Here is a 22,961-nt window from a genome sequence, read left to right as displayed (position 1 = left end):
GTCTGGCACGTAGAGGCCTCTGTTCGGCCTGAAGCAGTGAAGAGAAAGTCTCAAGTGCGCTATTGACCGAGGACTTGACTGCTTCAGCGCCCGTGCCTTGCACCTTAGTTTGCATTTGGCGGGGGAGGAAATAAAGTGTGAAGGATAGAAGCGCTGGGTGTGTTCTGTTACGTTTGAACCACCACCATCAGCCTGTTGTGGTTTATAGCTTTTTGTGTCATTCAGAATTATCCTTAAAAGGTTTTCCATCTTATCTAGCAGCGTTTCCCCTTGATGAGTGAGTACCCGTCAGACTTGAAGTCCTGTGGATCTAGGTGGTTTTGCGTCGAGAAATTAGCTGTTCGTGTGGCTGAGGCATTTAATTTTAAAATGTGAATTTGGGAAGACGCTGACTTCTTCCAGATGTCTTTTGTTTCTCTTGTGTTTGAAGCAAGAGATGATATCATAGTGGTTAAGAGGCCAGATTCTAGAACTAGAGTACCTGGCTTCCAAGCTTTGGAACTTTATATTGAGATATAATTGGGGTAATATTATATTACTTTTAGGCGTACAACTTAATGATTCAATATTCTATATATTGCAAAAGGATTACTACAGTGAATTTAGTTAAATCAGTCACCGCACAGATTTCTTTCTTGTGATGAGGACTTTTATTTTGGCAAATACACAACACAGCATGATTAACTATAGTCCCCGTGCTGTGCATTACAGTCCGTGACTGATTTATTTTATAGCCGCTGTTCCTTGGTTTCATCTCATAAGTTGTTGTGAGAATTCAATGAGATGATAATCTATATAACGGAACTCCTTGTAAGTGCAGGCTAGCATGCTTTATTTTCCTAAGATTACTTTTAAAAGAATAACAATGAAAAATACCTCTACGCCCTTTGGTGCCCATTGGCTCAGTGATTAAACGTCAACATGTGAACCAGGAGGACACCATTGGATTCCCAGTCAGGGCACATGTCCAGGTTGTGGGCTCGATCCCCGTTGGGGGGAAGTGTGGGGAGGGCGTGCAGGAGGCAGCCGATCAATGATTCTCATCACTGATGTTTCTCTCTCCCTCTCCCTCTCCCTTCCTCTGTGAAATCCATAAAAATATGATTTAAAAAAACAGCCTCTGCAAGTGCTCCTTAAAGCATAATTGTTATATTTTAATTTCCTTATTAAAATTTAGTTGGAAGCAAATATTCCCACAAAGCCAGATCTGTGAAGCTGCGAGAGTAGAATGTAAACATCAACAATCTATTCTTAGAGACACATAGCGGCTTTTTTTCAGAATGGTATTTACAGCCCCAGCTTTATTTACACAGCTAGCATCTAGCATGACGCTGAAGAAGTCATTCACAAATATATGAGTAAGCCGGTTTCAGATGAGCCAGAAATGGCCATCACAGCAGCCCAGGGAGCTAGCATGGACGAGAATTTGAGAGTCATTGTCCACAAGTTAAACGTGTCTTTTTTTCTGTAATGAAACTTCAAGACACTTGGAGTTGGCAAGACAGATGCTGCATTTTAGCAAAAGTTCAGTGTAGTTAGGTTCTACCGAGCGCTCGGTTCCTATCAAGACCTGGAAGCGTCAAGGTAATAAGGCGTGTGGTCCAGGCCTGGTGGGAGGGGCACAGAAGTAGGCCTTTGGGTCAGAGGTGGAGAAGGAGGGCGTGGAAGGGTGTCTGGAGAGATGGCTTGATGGTGGCATTTGGTCGCAGAGCGGTTTCCGAGGCGTGGTAGGAGACTAAAGCCAGGCGGTAGTGGTTGGACAGTGAAGGGAGGGAGGTACATGGGGGTTTGTTCATCTAATCAATAGGTAGTTATTGAGCACCTTTGAAAAGGTACTGTTCTAGGCTCTAAATAAATACACTGCACTAAATAAATACATAAAGCAAAAATCTCTGCCTCATGGAGCTCACAGACCAATGGACATGTTCATTATAGTTTTAGCTGGAAGGAAAGTTATAGGTGTAGGGGATTCTTTGGTTTGGTTCAGCTGTTTTTAAGATATACACTGTAGGAATCTGTTTATGGGCTGGATTCTTTTTCCAGAACTTCCAGAGTAAAAGTCTGGAGAAAGGGAATAACCAGACAACCAGAGTTCTGGGAGAGAGGCGAGGAGTTTGGATCCTCTGCTAGGATACATCTTCTTTCCACTGAGGAGGTGTAAGTTTCAGATCCTCTCTTCCCCAGGCACAGCTGTCGATAGAACATGCTATTTGTCAGAAATAGACAGTGTTCTGACTCTCAGCCTGTGGCGTGAGGACCGCTGCTACGTCATCGCAGAAATGAGAGGACAGTGCTCTAGTAATCTCCTACAATTACATAGAAATACTTATAACTCGTGGGAGCTCTTATTGATACGTGCCTGCACTGGGTCGGAGACAGCAAAAACTCTCCATTGCTTCTAAGAGGCCTTCCCGGCGCTTTCTCTCTGCCTCTGTAGTTACGCGGCCCTGCTTGCCGACTGGCCCGTGGTGGTCCTGGGCATGTGCACTGTGCTCATCGTGGTCTGTGCCCTGGTCGGAGTATTGGTGCCGGAGCTTCCCGACTTCTCTGACCCATTGCTGGTAAGGAGGGTTGGGCCAGCAGCGTTTGTTTATCTATTTTCTTTAGCCCAAAACCATCTAAAAAAGTATGTTAATACCAATTGCATTATGTTAGATAGGATCCCATTTTTTAAAAAACCTTCTCAAGCCATTGATAGGTATACAGGTCTCTTTCAGCAAATTAGAGGTGTAGCTTCTCTGTCCTCAGATCCGTAAAGGTTAAGAAACATGCTCACCATGAAGAATCTGGACATTGTGCTTCTCGGTCCCCATGTTTAATCTAAAGAGCAAGAAATTGGAGAATCTGCTGACTACAAAAAATTTCATGAAGTTTTTAAACTGTCTTCTCCCGTCCTCCCCGCCCCTCCCTCACCCCCAAGAGAAGCTAAAGGAATTTCGGCATTGCTAAGCAGTGGTAGGGGCTGTTTCTAAGTAAAATCTGCTTTGGGGTGGAATAATGAGGAAAATATGAGCAAGTTAAGTGATACCCTCTTTGTGAAACACTGTCACATGCACAATGTAATTTAATTTGACCATAATATGTTATAACCTAAAAGTAGGCATTTACAAAAAGCTTGGGTATGAATTTGAAAGAAGCTTTAGATAAGTTTTTTCCCTTTCCTGAGACATGTGGCACACCAAAGAGTCAGAATGTTTTGCCACAGTAAATAGCTGGTCATTATCAGGTTAAGTCACCTTGTTTTAATGCTGGTCACCTCTGGAGTAAGGAACCTCTGTGTGTGTATTTTCGGTTGAAAGCTTTTCATCACCTTGACATTGCTTTCCCAAACTGCTGGACTACCCTGAGCCTGAAATGAAGGACACTAACAGGAATTTGTAACTTTTTGCCTTAGGGTTTTGAACCAAGAGGGACTACAATAGGCCAGAGACTGGTCACGTGGAATAACATGGTGAAAAACACGGGATACAAAGCAACATTAGCCAATTATCCCTTTAAATATGCAGATGAGCAAGCCAAAAGGTAATCACTTATTAACGTTCAGACAAAACATTGCTTAGTGAATTCCACTTTTAAACATTGCCTGAGCAAAAAGATAAAAGGTGAAATGTGTGGCTCAAAATCTTGTTTAAATTGCCATTGTCTAGTAAGATTTTGTTGTATTGGGATGAAAAAGTGAGCATTTGGGGGCTGTTTCCCTTTCAGAAGTGAGAAAATTACTGTTGGTTGCATATATTAATCCTTCCAACTTAATTTCCAGTGCTAAGTAGGCCATGACTTTGAGGATGTCCTGTTACAGGCACGTTTATGGGCCTTGAAATAGCTCGCACTTTATTGAAGATCACCTTGCTCTGTTTCAGCCATCGGGATGACAGGTGGTCGGACGACCATTATGAAAGAGAAAAGAGAGAAGTTGACTGGAACTTCCACAAAGACAGCTTTTTCTGCGATGTTCCAAGTGAGTGGTGTTTGTAGATGATCATACCTCTCAGCGGCTTCCTGGCCCTCTTGAGACTGACGTGATTAAGATCTAAGATCGGGACTGATAGCAGTGTGGCTGGTCTTAAAGGGATTCTAGCTTCATTAACTTGTCATTGTACATCTCCAGGTCAGTCAGCCACTGCTCTGAATTTGTTTGCCTATAAGGAAAATGAACAAGGAAGAGATGATGGAGTTATACTTGATTTTAAGGAGGATCTAAATCTAGTAAAATTCTTGTGCTGGCCCCAAATTTCAAGTCACCTTTTTTTTTGTTTTGTTTCATTTTGTTTTGGTTTGTTAATCCTCACCCAAGGTTATTTTTTCCATTGATTTTTTTTTCCCCCCAGAGTGTGTGGAAGGGAGTGGGAGAAAGAGAGAGAGAAACATCAATGTAAGAGAGACACATCAATTGATTGATTGGTTGCTTCCTGCACGAGCCCCAACCAGGGCCAGGGATTGAGCCTGCAACCAACGTACATGCCCTTGACCAGAATCGAACCCGAGACCCTTCAGTCCTCGGGCCCATGCTCCCGCCACAGAGCCAAACTGGCTAGGGCTCAAGTCACTTTCTAAAATTCTTCGTACTATTTAAAAAATAGTGCACATTTTGGGATTGAACCCTGAAATAATCTACTGTATGACCAAAAATGTAGTTTTAAAATTTTGATTCCTTCAAAAAGTCTTCTGTGGCCCTAACCGGTTTGGCTCAGTGGATAGAACATCAGCCTGCGGACTCAAGGGTCCCAGGTTCGATTCCGGTCGGGGGCATGTACCTTGGTTGCGGGCACATCCCCAGTGGGGCGTGTGCAGGAGGCAGCTGATTAATGTTTCTAACTCTCTATCCCTCTTCCTTCCTCTCTGTAAAAAAATCAATAAAATATATTTTTAAAAAAAAGTCTTCTGTGTGCCTGCCTTGTCCTTAGGCATTAGAGAAAGAGAGATGAACAAAGTCAAGCCCAGAAGCCCAAAGCTTGAATGTCACAGGGACCTGGGTCATGATGTGAGTGAGTGACGCTGGCGGGGCGGGAGACAGCGAGAAGCGATGCGCATGGGGAGCTGGAGAGCGCCTCTGGGAAGAAAGCAATTGCTACTTTGCAGCAGAACATGCCCTTGCAGAAATGAAAGCCCAGATGTTGTAAGAACTTCCCTGAGGCCAGGAAGCCAGATTTATGTCGGCAGCAAATTCGCTGAAAATCTGCTGTCGCCTGGAGTTGGCCTAACTCCTCTGCAGTTGCCACGGAGGGATGAGTACAGGCCAGAGCAGCGGTCGCCAACCTTTCGGGCCTCACGGACCACCGGTTGGCGACTGCTGGGCTAGAGGAAATGCATGTAAGTGTGTAAGTCGCCGGTCAGCCTAGATGAGGAGTGAGGAACTGTAGAATTAACATTTACATTAAGCTCTTTTGAGTTTAGCTTTTTTGGTTGTTGTTGAAAAGCTCTCTAAAATGTGTAGCTTCCTGTAGATCAGATCACAGAGGACCTGATCGGCTCTCAGATGTTTCCAGATCTTGCCAAGCCCCGGGTCTTTATTTTGGACACTGTTTCACTACATAGTCATAGCGAGATAGAAAGTAGGAGATTAGGGAGCATTTTATACCAATCCCGGGAAGCAATGCAAGGTTTTTTTCTGTCTCTTATTGGAAAAGTTGGTTTCTGGTTAGTTGCGTGTTCAGCTAGCTTGTCTCCCTCAAAGTGTTGCTAGATATTGCTTGCTTAACCAGCATCTCTCTTAACCAGGAAGCACATTAGCAAATTCACAAGATGCAGTCTCCTTTATGTTTCTGTAGTCAGCACTAAATATTTGTCCCATGAGCAATAGGTCCCTCCCTGATAAAGTCATTTCTGACTGCTCGAATGAAATGTTCCACAAAGCTTATTTTGATCTGTAAAACCAATCAACATACGATAACAGCCGTTCGATGAAGACAGGCGTTTACCAAAGAAAACTTCAGAATCGTAAACAAAGTTTATTAATAAAAGCTTTATTCATTCATTTGCAGGTTGAGTTTCTTTGTTAGCACATTGAGGCATCTTAGCTCACGGGAAACTCATCTGTTCCATTTTCCTTGGTTCAGATTTTTGGTCACAGCCGGGGAGGCAGAGAGAGGACCTACTGAGCACCCCTTTTCCGTCTCATTTAGTCCCCACGGCGGTTGGAGATGGTGTTGTGTCTCCATCTAACCAGTGAGGAGCCGAGGTGCAGAGAAGCAGTTAGTTGCCCAAGATCGCCAACTAGGAATTGCCAAGACCTGGTCACACCCAGGGCTAACGCCAAAGAGCACGCCCTTTCCAGGACATTGCACAGCCTCCCTCACTCAGAAACACGTTTTACATGAGGATGATTTTCCACACAGCTTTTCTACTCTGGCGAACTCCGCCAGGACGTGGAGGGGTCTGTGATCCTGGCCAGCAGTCTGTACTTAGTGGACTGTTTTTACTGCTTTTAAATGGATCACCTGCCATGCCTCCTTCTCTAGTTAGCTGCCAGGGAAAGAGAGCATCCTTACATCCATCCTCGGCAGTCCCCGTGCGTCATTCTCTGATGACGTGCCATCGTGGTGTGTTGGGAAATGAAGAGGGAGGCAATCGATTAACTGCCTGCTGGACATTCTGTGGATTGCTCTTCCTCATTGGAGTCTGACCTGCACTTCATTTGTCATGTGAGTCCTGTGGTTTTTCAGGTGCAGAGAGTAGACAAAGGCCTTGAGCGAAGACAGTGTTAGAGCATTGCTTTTTTTTTTTTTTTTTTTAACATTTTCTCCTGGAATTTGTCGAAGGAAGGGCTCCCCTGCCGGTAATGAATTGTCCATGTGGCTTCCCAGTTTGAATCGCTTCTAAATGCCACGTCTTAGGGAATCCGTGAATAATTCATAATCCTGTTTCTTTTCTTTTTTCATATTCACAGGTGACCGCTATTCCAGGGTAGTGTTTGCTTCAGCCGGAGGAGAGACGTTATGGAATTTACCAGCAATTAAATCGATGTGCAATGTAGATAATTCAAGGGTATGTAAAGGGAAACTGAAGTAGGTTTGGCACCAATGAGGCGATGCTTTTGAAACTTGGCTTACTGCTGAGCCCCGTCTGATCCGATGGGAGTCCTTGCGGGGCTCACCTGCGAGGAGTAAACAGCGGCAGGCCCTTGGCAGCCTCTTAGATCCCAGGATCAAGGTGTCCCCGTCCCCACCCTCCATACTGTCTTCCCGAATAAAGGACTTGTTTCTTTCGCTCTCCTGTTCTTTGTCCGTGACAGTCTCTTGTATTCTTTCACAGCAGCTCTCCTTTCAGGATCATAGTTAAGACTCTTTTTCCTTCTTTTGTCATATTTCCTCTCCTAATCTGCTTTCATTGTTCACCACGCTTCCCCCTGAGGCAACTGTCAGCACCTTAATTATGCAGCCAAATGCCTGCCTTCCTAGCAGTCCCTGCGCCATTTCCCTGTGACCTCAAAGGAAGGTTTAGGGCACAGGCTGGGGAAAGGGACATCAAAGGATATGAATCGGTATCTGTGCACATGGCTGGAGCACTGCAGGCCGGGTTGCCCTCTCCTCCACACACCTTGCTCTGGAGAAGGCAGAGGATGCCGGGAGACAGCACTTCCTGTCCTGGAGCCCAAAAGCTGTCAGGCTAGCGCATGCCTAGGCCGCCTCTGGGAGAGCTGTCAATTCCCTGAGTTCAGAGGCAGTTTCTCCAGGTAGAAACTGCTGTCTGATGTCACTCCTGGGCCTGTCCAAGCACAGTGACCAGCGGAAAGGAACTCATTGCATTCTTAGCGCCACCCTAAGGTACAGCTGGAAATGGAAGCGCGTGCAATGCTAAGAGCTAGTGCTAGTCTGACCATCGGCACAATCGCCTGTTCCGGCAACAGCGTTCCTTAGTGGAGTACGAGGCAGAAAGGACGCTGAGGCCACCCAGACCAGCAGTCCCATTGAGCTGAGAACTAACTTAGTTCTCAGGTTCGCTAGTTGGCCCCAGATCTCCTGACTCTCTTCATCCTGAGAGGCGTTTATACCTTTTGGAAGTAACTTCCCCGTGGGGTGAGCCATCAGGATTTGCTGCGAGTGCCATCTTGTCTCTGTCCAACTCCAAACAGGCCAGAGACACAGACCATCAGTAAACGACAGCGGCTTCTTCCCAGGTCAGTTTTCATCGGCCGCATTTTCTCTCTCCCACACGATCAGTTCATTATTCGGAAGCTGTGAAGGTGTTTCTCCTCGTCACAGGCTCCGCCTTCTTCTGTAGACAGTGAGGCCTGGAGGAGGAGATTGTGGAGTATCTGCGATGAGCAGACTATGCCCCGCCCTGTACCTACTCACTAGGCCTGTGACCTTGGGACTTGTAACACGGTGTAAGCCGGGCTGGTTACTGGATGTTCACACCTTGGATGAGAACGGCTCCTTCCCTTCTATACCTCCTAGTTCTCGTTACCCCACTTTCACAGTTGATCTTTAGACCTTCCCCCCCTGAAGACGCTGTAGTGACTGAATTCACGCTGTTGATTAATAGCTGATGTTTATTGAGCACTGCTGATGTCTGCCAGGGCGTGTCCCAAACACCTCACGAATTATTTCATTATTCGTTGAATTATTATTCATCGGCGCCATAGTGTTATGAATTAAGTACTATTATTGTCCATTTTATTTTTAAAATATTTTTTTATTGGTTTCAGAGAGAGGAAGGGAGAGAAACATCAATGATGAGAAACATCAATCAGCTGCCTCCTGCACACCCCTTACTGCAGATCAAGCCCACAACCTAAGCATCGGCCCATGAACCTGACCTCCTGGTTCATGGGTCAGTGCTTAACCACTGAGTCACACAGGCTGGGCTTACTGTCCAATTTATAGATGAGGAAAGTTCACACAGGAGGGAAGTGGCAAATGCAGGATTTGAGCCAAGTCTCACTTCAGCCTGTGCCTCATGCTCCCAAAATGCAAGAAATACACCATTTGTGTTCAGTTTTACTATAGACGCCATTTCCCACTCAAACAAACCTCAGAGTCACCATGGCCTGGAATAAGTCATTTTTAGAGCTAGTGGTTTATTCTGTGATGCCTTCAAAGACTCAAAGCCAGAAAGCAGTGCTGAGGCACATAGCTTTCACAAGTGGGAGCAATACACTGTTTTATGTATAACCAGAGCAGATGGATAAAATCAGCATCAATAGGTGGCTTCCCGAAAGGCATACAGAACGGACACAATAAAAAAGTTGAATGAATGACACGAAGGGGAAGTAACGGGAGGAAAATCATGAAGCTGAGGGTGAGATTTAACATGAAAGAACACATACCCCGTGATCCTGTACATTGGCTGATCAGGAGCAGCAAACTTGTCTGTACCCTCCCTGACAGCCACCGCAAAAAGCAACTCACAGTCAGGGGCGAAAGCCATAGAATAGGGTAACCAGTTTGTTTCTCAAGGACACCAGTTTCCCCTAATAGTAAGGCAGGCGAGGACCGCCCTCGCTCCTCACAGCCTTCATCAAAAAGCAGGATGTGTTCATGGTCCTCAACCTGCTCACAGAGATACAGGATGGACCCTTAGCTGATTGGTAGGCCCTGTCTCAGGCAGGTTGGTAGCAGGAACACGTCATAGCAGAAGCATTTCTACAAGAGATTAATGCAAGGACATCTAAATACATGGCCTGATGGTGGTTTTAATACATTAGCAGAATGCAGACCATAAAGGCATGGGTGCACTCTGCTTCTTTGAGTGTTTTTCTCCCCTGGGCTCGGAATAAGGATTGGGTAGCTACGCGGTCAAGTTTGTGATCCGTAGCAAGGACACCCTAAGCATTGTGGTCCGTGTGTGAAGTGTGCGGAACACACCCCAGCCACGCAGCTCAGTGAGGGGCCCAGCCAGTCACAGACCCACACCAGCACGTGGACAGCTAGATCACGGGGTCCCCAAAATCTGCCTCCGAGGGCATGGCTGTCGTTTTCACTTGTTAAATGAAATGCTGTTTTTACCAATTGCTAGCGCCTTTGTATTCTCATCTCTAACTCTGCCGTGAGCCCAGAACAGTAAACCTTTCCCATAGGGATGAGATATTCAGTGGCATCTTGGTTAGCAGGTCAGATTTCAGTTATTTCAGGTTGTTGCTGAGCCTCTTTTAGTCCCTCAGCTCTGGACCCTTTTCGGGCTTTTATTTGTTGCCGTGGTTTGAGCAAACTGTGTCCCGAGGCTACTTGGCCATCTCCCGCCACCCTCTCCCCCCAATGCTAGTATTGTACTTCCGTACTTGATTATTTTTTTAAATATATTTTATTGGTTTTTTACAGAGAGGAAGGGAGAGGGATAGAGAGTTAGAAACATCGATCAGCTGCCTCCTGCACACCCCCTACTGGGGATGTGCCCGCAACCCAGGTACATGCCCTTGACCGGAATCAAACCCGGGACCCTTCAGTCCGCAGGCCGACGCTGTATCCACTGAGCCAAACCGGCTAGGGCCGCACTTGATTATTAACAATATCACGTTGAATGGGACACACACCAAATGACACAGAGCAGAAGAGCTTCACTGTCGGTAGGTCGAACCTAGAAAACGTCTGGTCCTCAGTGTAACATCCAGGGGGACGGGATGCTTCCGCTGTCGCCTGCCTGTGCTGACAGCACACTGAGTTCACCCCCAGCGTCCGTTCCCACGACAAGGCCCAGACATGCGAATCCAGGCAGCCTTGCCCTCCCCCCCCGAAGAGCTTCTGCTCCCAAGCTGTCGGCTCCCTCCTGACAGTCTGTTCCTTAGCCTTTCGCAGGAGCCTCAGTTGTCGCCCCGTCTTCCCCGTTCCTTTTCTGCCCTTTGACCTCGGGCCCCACCGGCAGTTGGCCACTCGTGCCCAGGAGTGTGCTCCTCTAGCTTGTCTCTGCTGGAATCCCTGAGCCCGGCTTCTTAGTCTCTGCGCATCGTCGGAGGCAGGACTCTGACCGATCGGCTGATAAAAGGGATTTGAAATTCGGGGCCTAAGGCCCCGTGTTCTGGGGCAGCTCTCATGGACAGCTAGACCCTCCCCAGGGCTTGTTCTAAGGAAGGCCTGGAGCCCTGCCTTTTCTCTTCTCTCAGGTCCCTTCAGTTTTCCACTCACAAGGCCCGTGGCCACGTGGGGGAGGCGAGGCCAGCGTTACTAGAACCTGGGATCGGGGGTGACTTGCTTCCCTTTAGCTGCTTCCCTCAGCCTCTTAAAATAGCTCCAGCTCGCCGCTAGTGTTAAAAGCCAAGAGATGATTTAAAGCTCGGCTGCCTCCTTTTTCTCTCTTCTTCCTTTACCCGCTGTTTAAGCCAACCCCACCCCTGCTGCCGTCTAACCAGGAAATGTGCAGGGACACGGGACAGCCACATAAGCAGCATGGCTTTCCGCAGCAGCCGATTTGCCAATGCCTCCAATTAAGAATTGCGCTGCTCACGTGAGTTACAAGAAGCCGCCCTCACTCACTGTGTCCCTATGTTTATAAATGTCAAAGATTTTGAAATCATCCCTATGAATGCTTTTCCCCAAAATACGGCAGAAATATATGTCTTCTGCATGAAGACATACCTGCTTGCCAAGCTCCGTAAACCCCACCGGGTAATATATAACCGAGTGTCAGCCGGCTGAGTCTCACCACCAAATGAGGGCCGCTGTCCACCACACGGACTCCCCTTGGCATCCCCTCCGCAGGTTCACGCAGACCCTTCCGCATAACACGCTGGTCCTTCCACATGAGTTAGAATCGCTGGTTTTCTGGTCTCATTTCCCTGTCGCAAGCGAGCGACTTGAGGGCAAGGCCCGCTGTGCCGTATTCATCTTGTATGGGCGTCAGTAACATTTTTTCCTTTTGAACGGAGGGACAGATGGGACCATACGGCCTCACTCCAGACCGCCTAGGCCAGTGATGGCGAACCTTTTGAGCTCGGCATGTCAGCATTTTGAAAAACCCTAACTTAACCCTGGTGCCGTGTCACATATAGAAATGTTTTGATCTTTGCAACCATAGTAAAACAAAGACTTATATTTTTGATATTTATTTTCTATATTTAAATGCCATTGAACAAAGAAAAATCAACCAAAAAAAATGAGTTCGCATGTCACCTCTGACACGCGTGTCATAGGTTCGCCATCACTGGCCTAGGCAGTTCCTTGTCCTGCATTCCTTTAGACTCAGGGCCTCAGGCACTAGCTTCCAACCCTGGGTAAGTGAACCGTCACGATGTCTCAGCTCTGTCCTTCCTTCTTACCCTGCACGCGCCCTCGGAACCGCTTTCCAAGGTGGTCCATCCGCCAGCCCTGCCTTGGAGTCGGGATCGCCGCTCCGGAGGCTGCTGGCGTTTGTTTTTGATAGTGGCCATCCAAGTAGTGTTCGTCTGGTCCAACATTCTCATCTTTGATCAGACATCCTCGTGGAAAACAAAAACCCTGCTGTTATTTGTGACGGTTATTCAAGGACAGGATTCTGTGCTTGCTTTCCCAGTTCCCACTGGCAACCTGCTTCCTTTATCTTTCCGTCCGGTCACTTCATCCGCTGCAAACAGGTTCCTTCTAGCAGATCCTGGATTTCGTAATGGGTGCGATTTGTTTTCCTCCACCTGAAAACGGTCAGGCATTGGGGTTGCTTTGCCTCTCCGCTCCCCAGGCTGAGTGCAGGGGCCTGCGGGTTCTCTCTCTGCAGGGAGGGAACTGGTATCTGCCACGAAGACCGGAGGGTGCTCTCCCAGAGTTCCCTGGTGTCCGCTAGGCATCTGCCCCCCCTGACAGCCTGTGTGACTGTCTTCACTGGTAGCAGCTAAATAGGAATTACCCTATCTTGTGAAATATCTATCGCTCTTTGGAAGTGAACTTGAAAATGAGGGCTTTGTTACAATAAACATCGCTCTTTGGAAGTGAACTTGAAAATGAGGGCTTTGTTACAATAAACATTGATTCAGTACACTTAAATGATAGCCTTTTTGACTTTTTTTTTTTTTTAACTGAAGACAGAGTATCTTTAAAAACAGCAATTTTTACTATGGAAATTTTCAAACCGATGCAGAAGTAGATTAACAGAACAATTCCTCATGTGGAAGTCTCCCAGCTTCAGCAGTTCCCAGTACATGGCCAGTTTATTTTACCTGAGTCCCAGTGAAGTAGTGTTGACCTTGAACAGCATGGCGGTTTGCGGGGCCAACCCCCTTTGCTGTCGAAAATCCACATAAAACTTTTGACTCCGAAAGAGCTTAGCTGCGTATCTTGACGGCCAGGGCTTAGGTTCTGAGTGACTTGGTTCTTCGGTAAGTCTCAGTTCCAAAGAGGTGATTGTGCCAACGTGACCTCCACTTGGAGAAGGTATTTCGTGCATGATTGATAAAGCCCACGTTAATAAAGATCAAGGTGGGTTTAGTCAGAAATATTCACACCCCTCTTTTTTAAAAATACGTTTTTATTGATTTCAGAGAGGAAGGCAGCGGGAGAGAGAGAAACATCAATGATGAGAGAATCATGGATCAGCTGCCTCCTGCACGCCTCCTACTGGGGATGGAGCCCGTAACCTGGGCATGTGCCCCGACCAGGATTCGAACCGTGACCTCCTGGTTCCTAGGTCGACGCTTAATCACTGAGCCACACCAGCCGGGCACTCACACCCTTCTTGAACTTCAGAGTTTCCTCCCTGAACAGCCTTTGGCAAGTGAGACAAGGGCCCGTGAGAAGTGGGTCGTCTCTAGTTCTGGTGCTTCCAAGAGGAGTCTGCACGGGCTCCCAGGAGGGGCTGTTCCGAAGGCCGTGGACTGGCACTGGCTTCCGCACGAATCAGCAAGGCCAGGCTTGGCATTGGGACAACTTACCCATTTTCTGTAACAAGAACAGCCGTCAGCAGAAAAGCCTTCTCCGGGAAGAGCGGCCCATGGGAAGTACTGTCCCCCTGAACCCGGGCCGTCACACCTGCTAGTACCAGGCAGCAGAGCCATTTTCCGAGAGAGGAAGTTCTCCCCAAGGGGTTCGGCCACCTTGAGCAAACTTTCAAGGATGCGGAGGAAATCATTAAACTCCTTATTTATGGTATTAATTGTCCATATTCATTTACAATCAGATATATCCCAGGGTGGGCACAAGCAGGTTCACAGTTGTGAGTACGCGTAACACAGAGTTTCTATTCCTGTATGATTGTATTATTTCTTTGTACAACTATAAACCTACTTTTGCCCACCCCTGTGAATGTACATATTTCAGGAAACAGTTTTATTCCAGGGCTTTCATGCATCTGTCATCAGCGCTTCTGATCGCAACAGTCACTTTTTAAAAAAATTGTTTTAAAGAGGTTTTTTATTGATTGTTAGAGAGGAAGGGAGAGGGAGAGCAACATCGATGTGAGCACAAACCATGATTGGCTGCCTCCTGCACGCCCCCTACCAGCTCCCTACCAGCTTGGGGAATGTGTCCCAACCTGGAGTTGAACTGGCAACCTTTAGGTGCACAGGGTGAGGCCCAACCAACTGAGCCACACCAGCCAGTTGCTTTCTGATTCGCTGACAGTTTTCTAGGAGATGTCATGATGCTTCCAACTGGGTTGATTGAGCCAATATACCTTCATCACCCAACGGTTCATACTGATAACCAGAAATTTTGGGCAAAGCCACAGATTGGTTTCATGAATCAATTGGCCCCTTGTCCTCTTAACTGATCCGGTAGGTGTGCATACCCAAGCCTCACAGCCTGTCCACGTTATTGCTTTTCAGAGGGACTTTGAAAAGGCCTGTTTACGGAAGAGGCGTTAATTTCCTCCCCTCTTTGAAACCACACCAGCACTAGCTGAAGTTGTTTCGCACTTGCCCGTCATCCCCAAGCAGTACTTTGTTGTTCAGAATAAAGTAGCCTAGCGAGGACTTTGCCACAGCAGGGCTCTGAGGGGAACTTACACTGGGCATTCACACACCGAGGATGGCTATTTACCTTCTGTAACTCCCTGGCCCTCGAGGCCACCTTAACCCAGACCTCTGAGCAACCCGCTTTATTAATTTATTTATTTGAAATGGGTTTTTATTGATTTCAGAGAGGAAGGGAGAGGAAGAGAGAGAGAAACATCGATGAGAGAGAGGTCAAAGTGCCCAGGATGCGGGAGACCCTCACTGAGCTCTTAACTTTGTTTTTCTATTGTTGTTTGGTTTTAAAAAATATTTGTATTGATTTCAGAGAGGAAAGGAGAGGGAGCGAGAGAGATAGAAACATCAACGATGAGAGAGCATCTTGGATCGGCTGCCTCCTGCACGCCCCACACTGGGGTTTGTGCCCGCAACCCGGGCATGTGCCCCGACCAGGAATTGAACCGTGACCTCCTGGTTCCTAGGTTGATGCTCACCCACTGAGCCATGCCGCCCCGGTGAGCGACCCTGTTTTAAACGCCCGTCCTCCGTGTGTCTGTCTCTGCAGATCAGGGCGCACCCCCAGTTCAGCGACCTCTGCCAGAGGACCACGGCCGCCTCCTGCTGCCCCAGCTGGACGCTGGGCAACTACATCGCCATCCTGAACAACCGGTCGTCCTGTCAGAAGATCGTGGAGCGGGACGTGACCCACACGCTGAAGCTGCTGCGCGCCTGCGCCAAGCACTACCAGAACGGCACGCTGGAGCCCGACTGCTGGGACGCCGCGGCCCGGAGGAAGGACCAGCTCAAGTGCGCCCACGTGCCCCGCAAGTGCACCAAGTACAACGCCGTCTACCAGATCCTGCACTACCTGGTGGACAAGGACTTCCTGGCCCCGCGGGCGGCCGACCACCCCGCGCCCGCCCTCAAGTACAGCATGCTCTTCTCGCCCACCGAGAAGGGGGAGAGCATGATGGGCATCTACCTGGACAACTTCGAGCGCTGGAACGCGTCCGACGGCGTCACCACCGTCACCGGCATCGAGTTTGGGATCAAGCACAGCCTGTTCCAGGACTACCTGCTGATGGACACCGTGTACCCCGCCATCGCCATCGTCATCGTCCTGCTCGTCATGTGCGTCTACACCCGGTCCGTGTTCATCACGCTCATGACCATGTTCGCCATCATCAGCTCCCTGATCGTCTCCTACTTCCTCTACCGCGTCGTGTTCAACTTCGAGTTCTTCCCCTTCATGAACCTCACGGCGCTCATCATCCTGGTGGGGATCGGGGCCGACGACGCCTTCGTCCTGTGCGACGTCTGGAACTACACCAAGTTCGACAAGCCCCAGGCCGACACCGCGGAGACGGTGGGCGTCACCCTGCAGCACGCCGCCCTGTCCATGTTCGTCACCAGCTTCACCACGGCCGCCGCCTTCTATGCCAACTACGTGAGCAACATCACGGCCATCCGCTGCTTCGGGGTGTACGCGGGCACCGCCATCCTGGTCAACTACCTGCTGATGGTCACGTGGCTGCCCGCCGTGGTCGTGCTGCACGAGCGGTACCTGCTCAACATATTCACCTGCTTCCGGAAGCCCCAGCCGCAGGTGTACCCCCACAAGAGCTGCTGGGCGGCCGCGTGCCGGGCGGGCCACAAGGCCCTGTTTGCCGTCTCCGAGGCCTCGCGCATTTTCTTCGAGAAGGTGTTGCCCTGCATCGTCATTAAGTTCCGCTACCTCTGGCTCTTCTGGTTCCTCGCCCTGACCGTGGGGGGCGCCTACATCGTGTGCGTGAACCCCAAGATGAAGCTGCCCTCCTTGGAGCTGTCCGAGTTCCAGGTGTTCCGGTCGTCTCACCCCTTCGAGCGCTACGACGCCGAGTACAAGAAGCTCTTCATGTTCGAGCGCGTCCACCACGGCGAGGAGCTGCACATGCCCATCACGGTGATCTGGGGGGTGTCCCCCGAGGACAACGGCAACCCGCTGAACCCCAAGAGCAAAGGCAAGCTGACCTTGGACAGCAGCTTTAACATCGCCAGCCCCGCGTCCCAGGTCTGGATTCTGCACTTCTGCCAGAAGCTGCGAAACCAGACCTTCTTCTACCAGACGGACGAGCAGGACTTCACCAGCTGCTTCATCGAGACCTTCAAGCGCTGGATGGAGAACCAGGACTGCGACGAGCCGGCCCTGTACCCCTGCTGCAGCCGCTGGAGCTTCCCCTACAAGCAGGAGGTCTTCGAGCTGTGCATCAAGAGGGCCATCATGGAGCTGGAGCGCAGCACGGGGTACCACCTGGACAGCAAGACCCCGGGGCCCCGCTTCGACATCAACGACACCATCCGGGCCGTGGTCTTGGAGTTCCCGAGCACCTACCTCTTCACGCTGGCCTACGAGAAGATGCACCAGTTCTACAGGGAGGTGGACGCGTGGATCTCCCGCGAGCTGAGCTCCGCCCCCGAGGGCCTGGGCAACGGCTGGTTCGTCAGCAACCTGGAGTTCTACGACCTGCAGGACAGCCTCTCAGACGGCACCCTGGTCGCCATGGGGCTCTCCGTGGCCGTGGCCTTCAGCGTGATGCTGCTCACCACCTGGAACGTCATCATCAGCCTCTACGCCATCGTCTCCATCGCGGGGACCATATTTGTGACGGTCGGCTCTCTCGTCCTGCTGGGCTGGGAGCTGAACGTGTTGGAGTCTGTCACCATCTCGGTGGCGGTGGGCCTGTCGGTGGACTTCGCCGTCCACTACGGGGTGGCGTACCGCCTGGCCCCGGACGCCGACCGGGAGGGGAAGGTGGTCTTCTCCCTGAGCCGCATGGGCTCCGCCATCGCCATGGCCGCCCTGACCACCTTCGTGGCCGGGGCCATGATGATGCCGTCCACCGTCCTGGCCTACACCCAGCTGGGCACCTTCATGATGCTCATCATGTGCATCAGCTGGGCCTTCGCCACCTTCTTCTTCCAGTGCCTGTGCCGGTGCCTCGGGCCGCAGGGCGCCTGCGGGCAGATCCCTCTGCCCAGGAAGCTCCAGTGCAGCGCCTTCTCCCACCCCTCGCCCGCGAGTCCTCGGGACAAGGGACCGAGCAAAACGCACAGCGTGAATGCTTATCACGCGGGTCCCCGGGGCCAGAAATCGGACGCGGAGCATGAGTTCTACGAATTGGAGCCTCTGGCGTCCCCCAACCGCCCCGCCTCTGAGAAGGCCGCCTACGAAGAGACCCACATCTGCTCCGAGTGTCTCAGCGGCCCGGCCAAGAGTGCGGGGATGCCCGTGCCCGCGGCTTACAACGGGGAGCTGGGCCAGAGCGCCAGGGGCGAGCCGAGCTCTGCCTTGTTGCAGCCGGCGCTGGACCAGCGCGCCGTGCGCCACTTCTTCTCTCTGAGTCAGAGATGCGGCTGCCCAGCTGCCTACAGACACGTGCAATACGGCCCACACTCCTGCCACCAGATGGGCGACTGCTTGTGCCACCAGTGTGCCCGCGCTGCCGGCGGCTTCGTGCACGTGCAGAACGGCGTGGCACCTCTGCCCGTGGCGCACCGAGCCCCTGAGGGCTGCGTGCCCCCCGTCCCGCACGTCCACCACTGCCCCTGCCTGCAGGGCAGAGCGCACCCCCCCGCAGCGCAGAGCCCTCTGCCGCAGGGCTGCTGCCTCCCCCCAGGGCAGCACCTGCAGGCCCCGGACCCAGCGGGCAGGGGCAGCGGACACAGCCTGCAGGGCCTCGAGGAGCCGTCAGCACTTGTCTGCAGGAGCGCGGGGTCCTCGCAAAGAGCAGGTGATCCTGAGAACAGCCAAAGGGGACCCGGTCCGCACAGAGACACGGGGACCGCGGCCGGCGGGGTAGGGGCTGAGGACAAGGACTCCGGGTCCCCGGGGCAGCCCGACACGGTGGAAAGGGGGGCTGAGCCCTGCTCGTCACAGACCGACGTCCCCGTGAGCTCAGAACGTTTGCATCCGAACGAACCAACATTTCTATTGAACCATTTCGTGGGGGAGGCTGGGTGCGGGTCCTGCCCGAACCGCCCCCAGGGCTGCGGGAGGATGGCGCGGGCGCGGTGCGGTGCCCACTGCCGGATGCCCGCCTTCGAGGCCGCCGTGCCTGCTGTCTTAGCACACGCGGAACTTTCTGGTGAAAGTCTGTTAATAAAAACACTTTAATAAATGCAGTATTAAATTCTAAATTCCGAACCGGCGCCTCGATTGTTCCTTTGAAGGGGAAATGAAACCCAGAAGGTTAGAAAAGGAGCTCAGACGTGCAGGAAGGAGAAGGTTTCACTTGTTAAAAATCACGGGAGACTTTGGTATTCCGTGTGAACGGTCGGACACGTATCTAAGAAGTGGTGGTGGGTCCTGTTTTATACTTTCAAAAAGTCCAGTTGTCTTACATCTAAATCCATTTCGAAAAATAATGGTCTCTCCTAGCAGCGAGTCAGAGCGGAGTGTGAGTTACCTAGAAGTTTCCGTTCTCCTGGAAACCCCGTTTGCCTGATAGCTGCTTCTATCTAGCTGCTTCTGGTGCCGTGGTTGTCAGTAGTTAGGACCTTTGATTGCACACCACGAATGTGGGTTTTGGTAGAGCTCCTTTCGCTGGAATTCAGGAAGTGGATGCCTCGGCAGCCTGCCCCCTCTGAAGAAAACTGGTGGAGATATTTCTAAATACCACGTTCCCCCCTATCAGTTACATTTGTTATTTTCTAGGAATAGTTTTCCAAATTAGATCTGCCTCTTAGGGCTTTCAAAAAAGATTTGGAAGGGATCTCCTGGTGTCCTGACTCCAAGCCACCGCCACCAAACCACAGTTCTAGGTGGCTTTCCAGCGTTTGCTTGAATACTTCAGTGACATTAATTCCTTATCACTGGGCAGCACAGTATCACTATTTCTAACTCTGTATTGTCCTAGAGAATTGCAAAGCAGATAATAGATTAAGTGATAAGAGAAAAGGGGCCTTTCACTGAAATATTTGTAACTGGGAGGGTATTTGTTTAGTGAAGGAGTTACAGGCTGTTCCGAGGACATGCCTTTGAGGTTGGGGTCCCCGTGACCACAGTCGGTTCCTGACTTTCCTGCAAGGTCACCTTCTAAGCCCCGGCTGACTGGGAAGTAGGGTGGGCCCAGAGTGTCACAGAGAAGAGCTGTATTGTTTGAAAGAAGCTTCGAGGCTTCCCCTTGCAGGTAATTGCTGTGAAATGCACACCCCCCTAAGACAATATTCTTTATAGTTATGCCGAGCTGCTCTGATATTAAATGTCATTGCAAGAATAGATGCCCCAGCCTCAATCATCCTCACTTTTGAAACTTTGTGTCACGGGTAATAGGAAGAGTAGTTTTACAAATGGGGTCTCACGGGCCATTAAATGTTCCTGATTCACGTTGGTTCACATGGAAACCGCCTTTCCACCAGCCGTTAGGACCGTTCCTGGAGGAAACATGAGGAAACAATGACTTTGAAAGCAGCTGTCTTTTCTCTTAAAAGAGAGGGGTCATGTGAGAAGGAAAAAGAAATGAAGCCTGGGTTAAAAAAACTCAAAGGCCCAATTGCGATTGCTTCTCATTGGATTCAGACATAGCCACGAGAGTAGAAATTTGTTGAAATTACGAGGTACGTTTTTTTTTTTTTTAATGCAAAGGTAACTGTCATGTTCAAATATTCTTCACAGCACAGAGGATTTTTCCAGAACGCTTGCTGGCTTTTAGTTTATCTCCAGTTGCTACACTAATCTATGTAATCCATGATGGGGTTTTTTGTTGTTAAAACGGCCACTTTCATTAATGTTTGATTTTTATACACTCAGGTTTTATATCTTTGCTCTAAATAGATAGAAAAAGAGATAAGGCATGAATATTCATAGTTGGCTAGTAGAATCTTGTACCTTTTGCTGTTGACAGTGTTTTAACTGCCCTGAGTTTGGATGTGTGTGTGTGTGTGTGTGTGTGTGTGTGTGTGTATTTTGTGTGTGTCTCTTCTCATGAGCTTCAGAAACCAGTGTGCACACCCAAGAACAACTCGCCAAGTGACCAGATCAACACCGTTTCCATGGACTTCCCTGAGCCGTCGGTTGCAGCATGAACGTGACCACACGCCGGTCAGCTAGGTCACAGCTTGCTAACTCGGCAGGCCTTCCTGGGAGTGGGGTGTGAGCGCTGTTCTAATTGCAGGGAGGGGAGAGGGAGAAAGCAGTGATGTTCTGCCTTCAGCAGTCCGTTCAAAAAAGGGGCCCTCCTAGAATGGACATGCTTCAAGAGTGTCTTTTAGGCCCCTTGAGGCCTGTAGAATTTTAATCTTGAATAAGAAGATGAGTCACCCCGGCCGGCATGGCTCAGTGGTTGAGCATCGATCTATGAACTGGGAGGTCCCAGCTCGATTCCTGGTCAGGGGACATGCCGGGTTGCAGGCTCCATCCCCCGTGTGGGGCGTGCAGGAGGCAGCCTATCAATGATTCCCTCTCATCATTGATGTTTCTCTCTCTCTCCCTCTGCCTTCCTCTCTGAAATCAACAAAAAAAAAATATTTTTTAAAAAGAAGATAAGTCAATGGCCAGGTTGTTAAGAGCATCTCTGTAGAGCATCTTCCTCTCAGGGGGTTTAAGCCAACATTTGAAACACCAGTCAGCACCTCCCCCGTCCTCCCCGGGCCCCTAAAATGCGATCCATTTCTTGACTTGCTGCTTATTATTCATGACTCTGCGATATCCCCGACCCTGACTGTCACAGCGAGTTGAGTTACAGTTCATATACTCAAACCAACCAGAATAGCCAAACCTCGACATTTATAATCATGTTTTTTCACATAACTTTCTGTCCTGTAACTACATCTTCCTAAAAAATGAAGGGCAGGTTATTTTCAGTCCGAGGTTTGTTGTTGTTTTAACTAGTAAGATTCTTAAAATGAGCTGGTTTTAACTTGAGACAAAGTGACTATCGGGAAATTTTGCTCAACCTCTATCCACTAATTGGACCTTTCTGGTCAGCGATCTGGACTTCCGATTTCCACTATTTAAAGGAGAAAGGATTTGCTAAGTAAATCAATAACCCAAACGAGATTACAAAGAGGCTATTTGCCTGCCTAAGAGATCAAACCTCCAGAGTTTACAACACTGCGTTAGTGCAGTATTTTTGGCAGCATCATATGACCCTTAACAGATCTCACTGATAACGGTCCAGTAGGACTGACTCTCTCGAAGCAAATCTCTACCAGATGTTTAGGAACTAGCTGAGAATAATAAAATAGCATCTATTTCTAAACAGACTTAGCTGTGATCTTTGTTGGTTGCTCTTCACTCCCATGAGGGCCATTGTTCAGCCGCGGAAGCTCCCTGGTCTGCAGGGACACTTTCAGTCCTCAGCACTCTGGCCGCTGGCCAGCGACATTCGACGTAGCCTGGAAGGCGGGATGTGCAGTAAAGCCGCAGGCTTACCCTCCCTCCAGCAAGTTTTCTTTCCATGCAGAGATCTGAGAGGTGGCTTTGGGAAACCAGCAAATCTCTGGCGATATCCTCAGGTTGAAGTTCACCAGTGTCTGTCCTTTCCTACAGTCCCATCTCTTCACCTTCCGTTTTCTGAATAGTGTGTGTGTAATTAGTGGGATAGGTCAGGTGGGAAGAGGTGGATGCTAAACAATCTTGGGTCGTTGAGTAAGATCCCAACTTGAATTTTCACCCTATTCTGAAATGGACCTGAAAAGAACCCTGAGCCCTAGCCGGTTTGGCTCAGTGGATAGAGTGTCGGCCTGTGGACTGAAGGGTCCCGGGTTCGATTCCAGTCAAGGGCACATGTTGTGGGCTCAATCCCCAGTAGGGGTCGTGCAGGAGGCAGGCGTTGGATGTTTCTCTCATTGATATTTCTCTCCCTCTCTCTCTCTCTTCCTTCTTCTCTCTCTAAAAATAAAATAAATAAAATGCTGCCTGCAAGAAAAAATACGTTCACAACACCTGTAACAAAGGATCAATAGCTCTCTCATCCAGGACTGAAAGAAAAGGAAGCCCAGTGGAAAAACGGGCAGATGATGGAAACAGGCACTTCACCGGCGGAAGCTTACAGATGGGCCATCTGTTGGCTAGATGACTTACTTAAGCCTTTGGATTGGCCAGAATCTTAAAGATGGATGACGCCCGGCGTCGGAGAGAACGTGGGGGAAGGAGGCGGTTTGGATGAGTGAAAATCAGCACGTCAGCTCCCGA

General features: G+C 49.7%; 1 protein-coding gene across 11 annotated transcripts in view; it reads left to right on the top strand.

The window, feature by feature from the left end:
• Window positions 1-18,964, top strand: part of DISP1 (dispatched RND transporter family member 1) — a 115,267-nt gene extending 96,303 nt beyond the window's left edge. For 9 of the 11 annotated variants that reach the window (XM_036354720.1, XM_036354724.1, XM_036354727.1 and 6 more), the window contains 5 exons: window positions 2,438-2,561; window positions 3,395-3,522; window positions 3,861-3,958; window positions 6,887-6,984; window positions 15,354-18,964. In XM_036354720.1, the coding sequence (XP_036210613.1) occupies window positions 2,438-2,561; window positions 3,395-3,522; window positions 3,861-3,958; window positions 6,887-6,984; window positions 15,354-18,941 (4,036 nt within the window). In that variant the 3' untranslated portion in view covers window positions 18,942-18,964. Of the gene's footprint in view, window positions 1-2,437; window positions 2,562-3,392; window positions 3,523-3,760; window positions 3,959-6,886; window positions 6,985-15,353 lie in introns of those variants that run through there. The other 2 variants (XM_036354730.1, XM_036354731.1) reach the window with 2 other exon arrangements.
• The last annotated feature ends 3,997 nt before the right edge of the window (window positions 18,965-22,961 follow it).

The sequence above is a fragment of the Myotis myotis genome, unplaced genomic scaffold (assembly GCF_014108235.1).
Source record: "Myotis myotis isolate mMyoMyo1 unplaced genomic scaffold, mMyoMyo1.p scaffold_m19_p_21, whole genome shotgun sequence".
Lineage (NCBI taxonomy): Eukaryota > Metazoa > Chordata > Mammalia > Chiroptera > Vespertilionidae > Myotis > Myotis myotis.
This window is presented reverse-complemented; position numbering and strand designations above follow the sequence as displayed.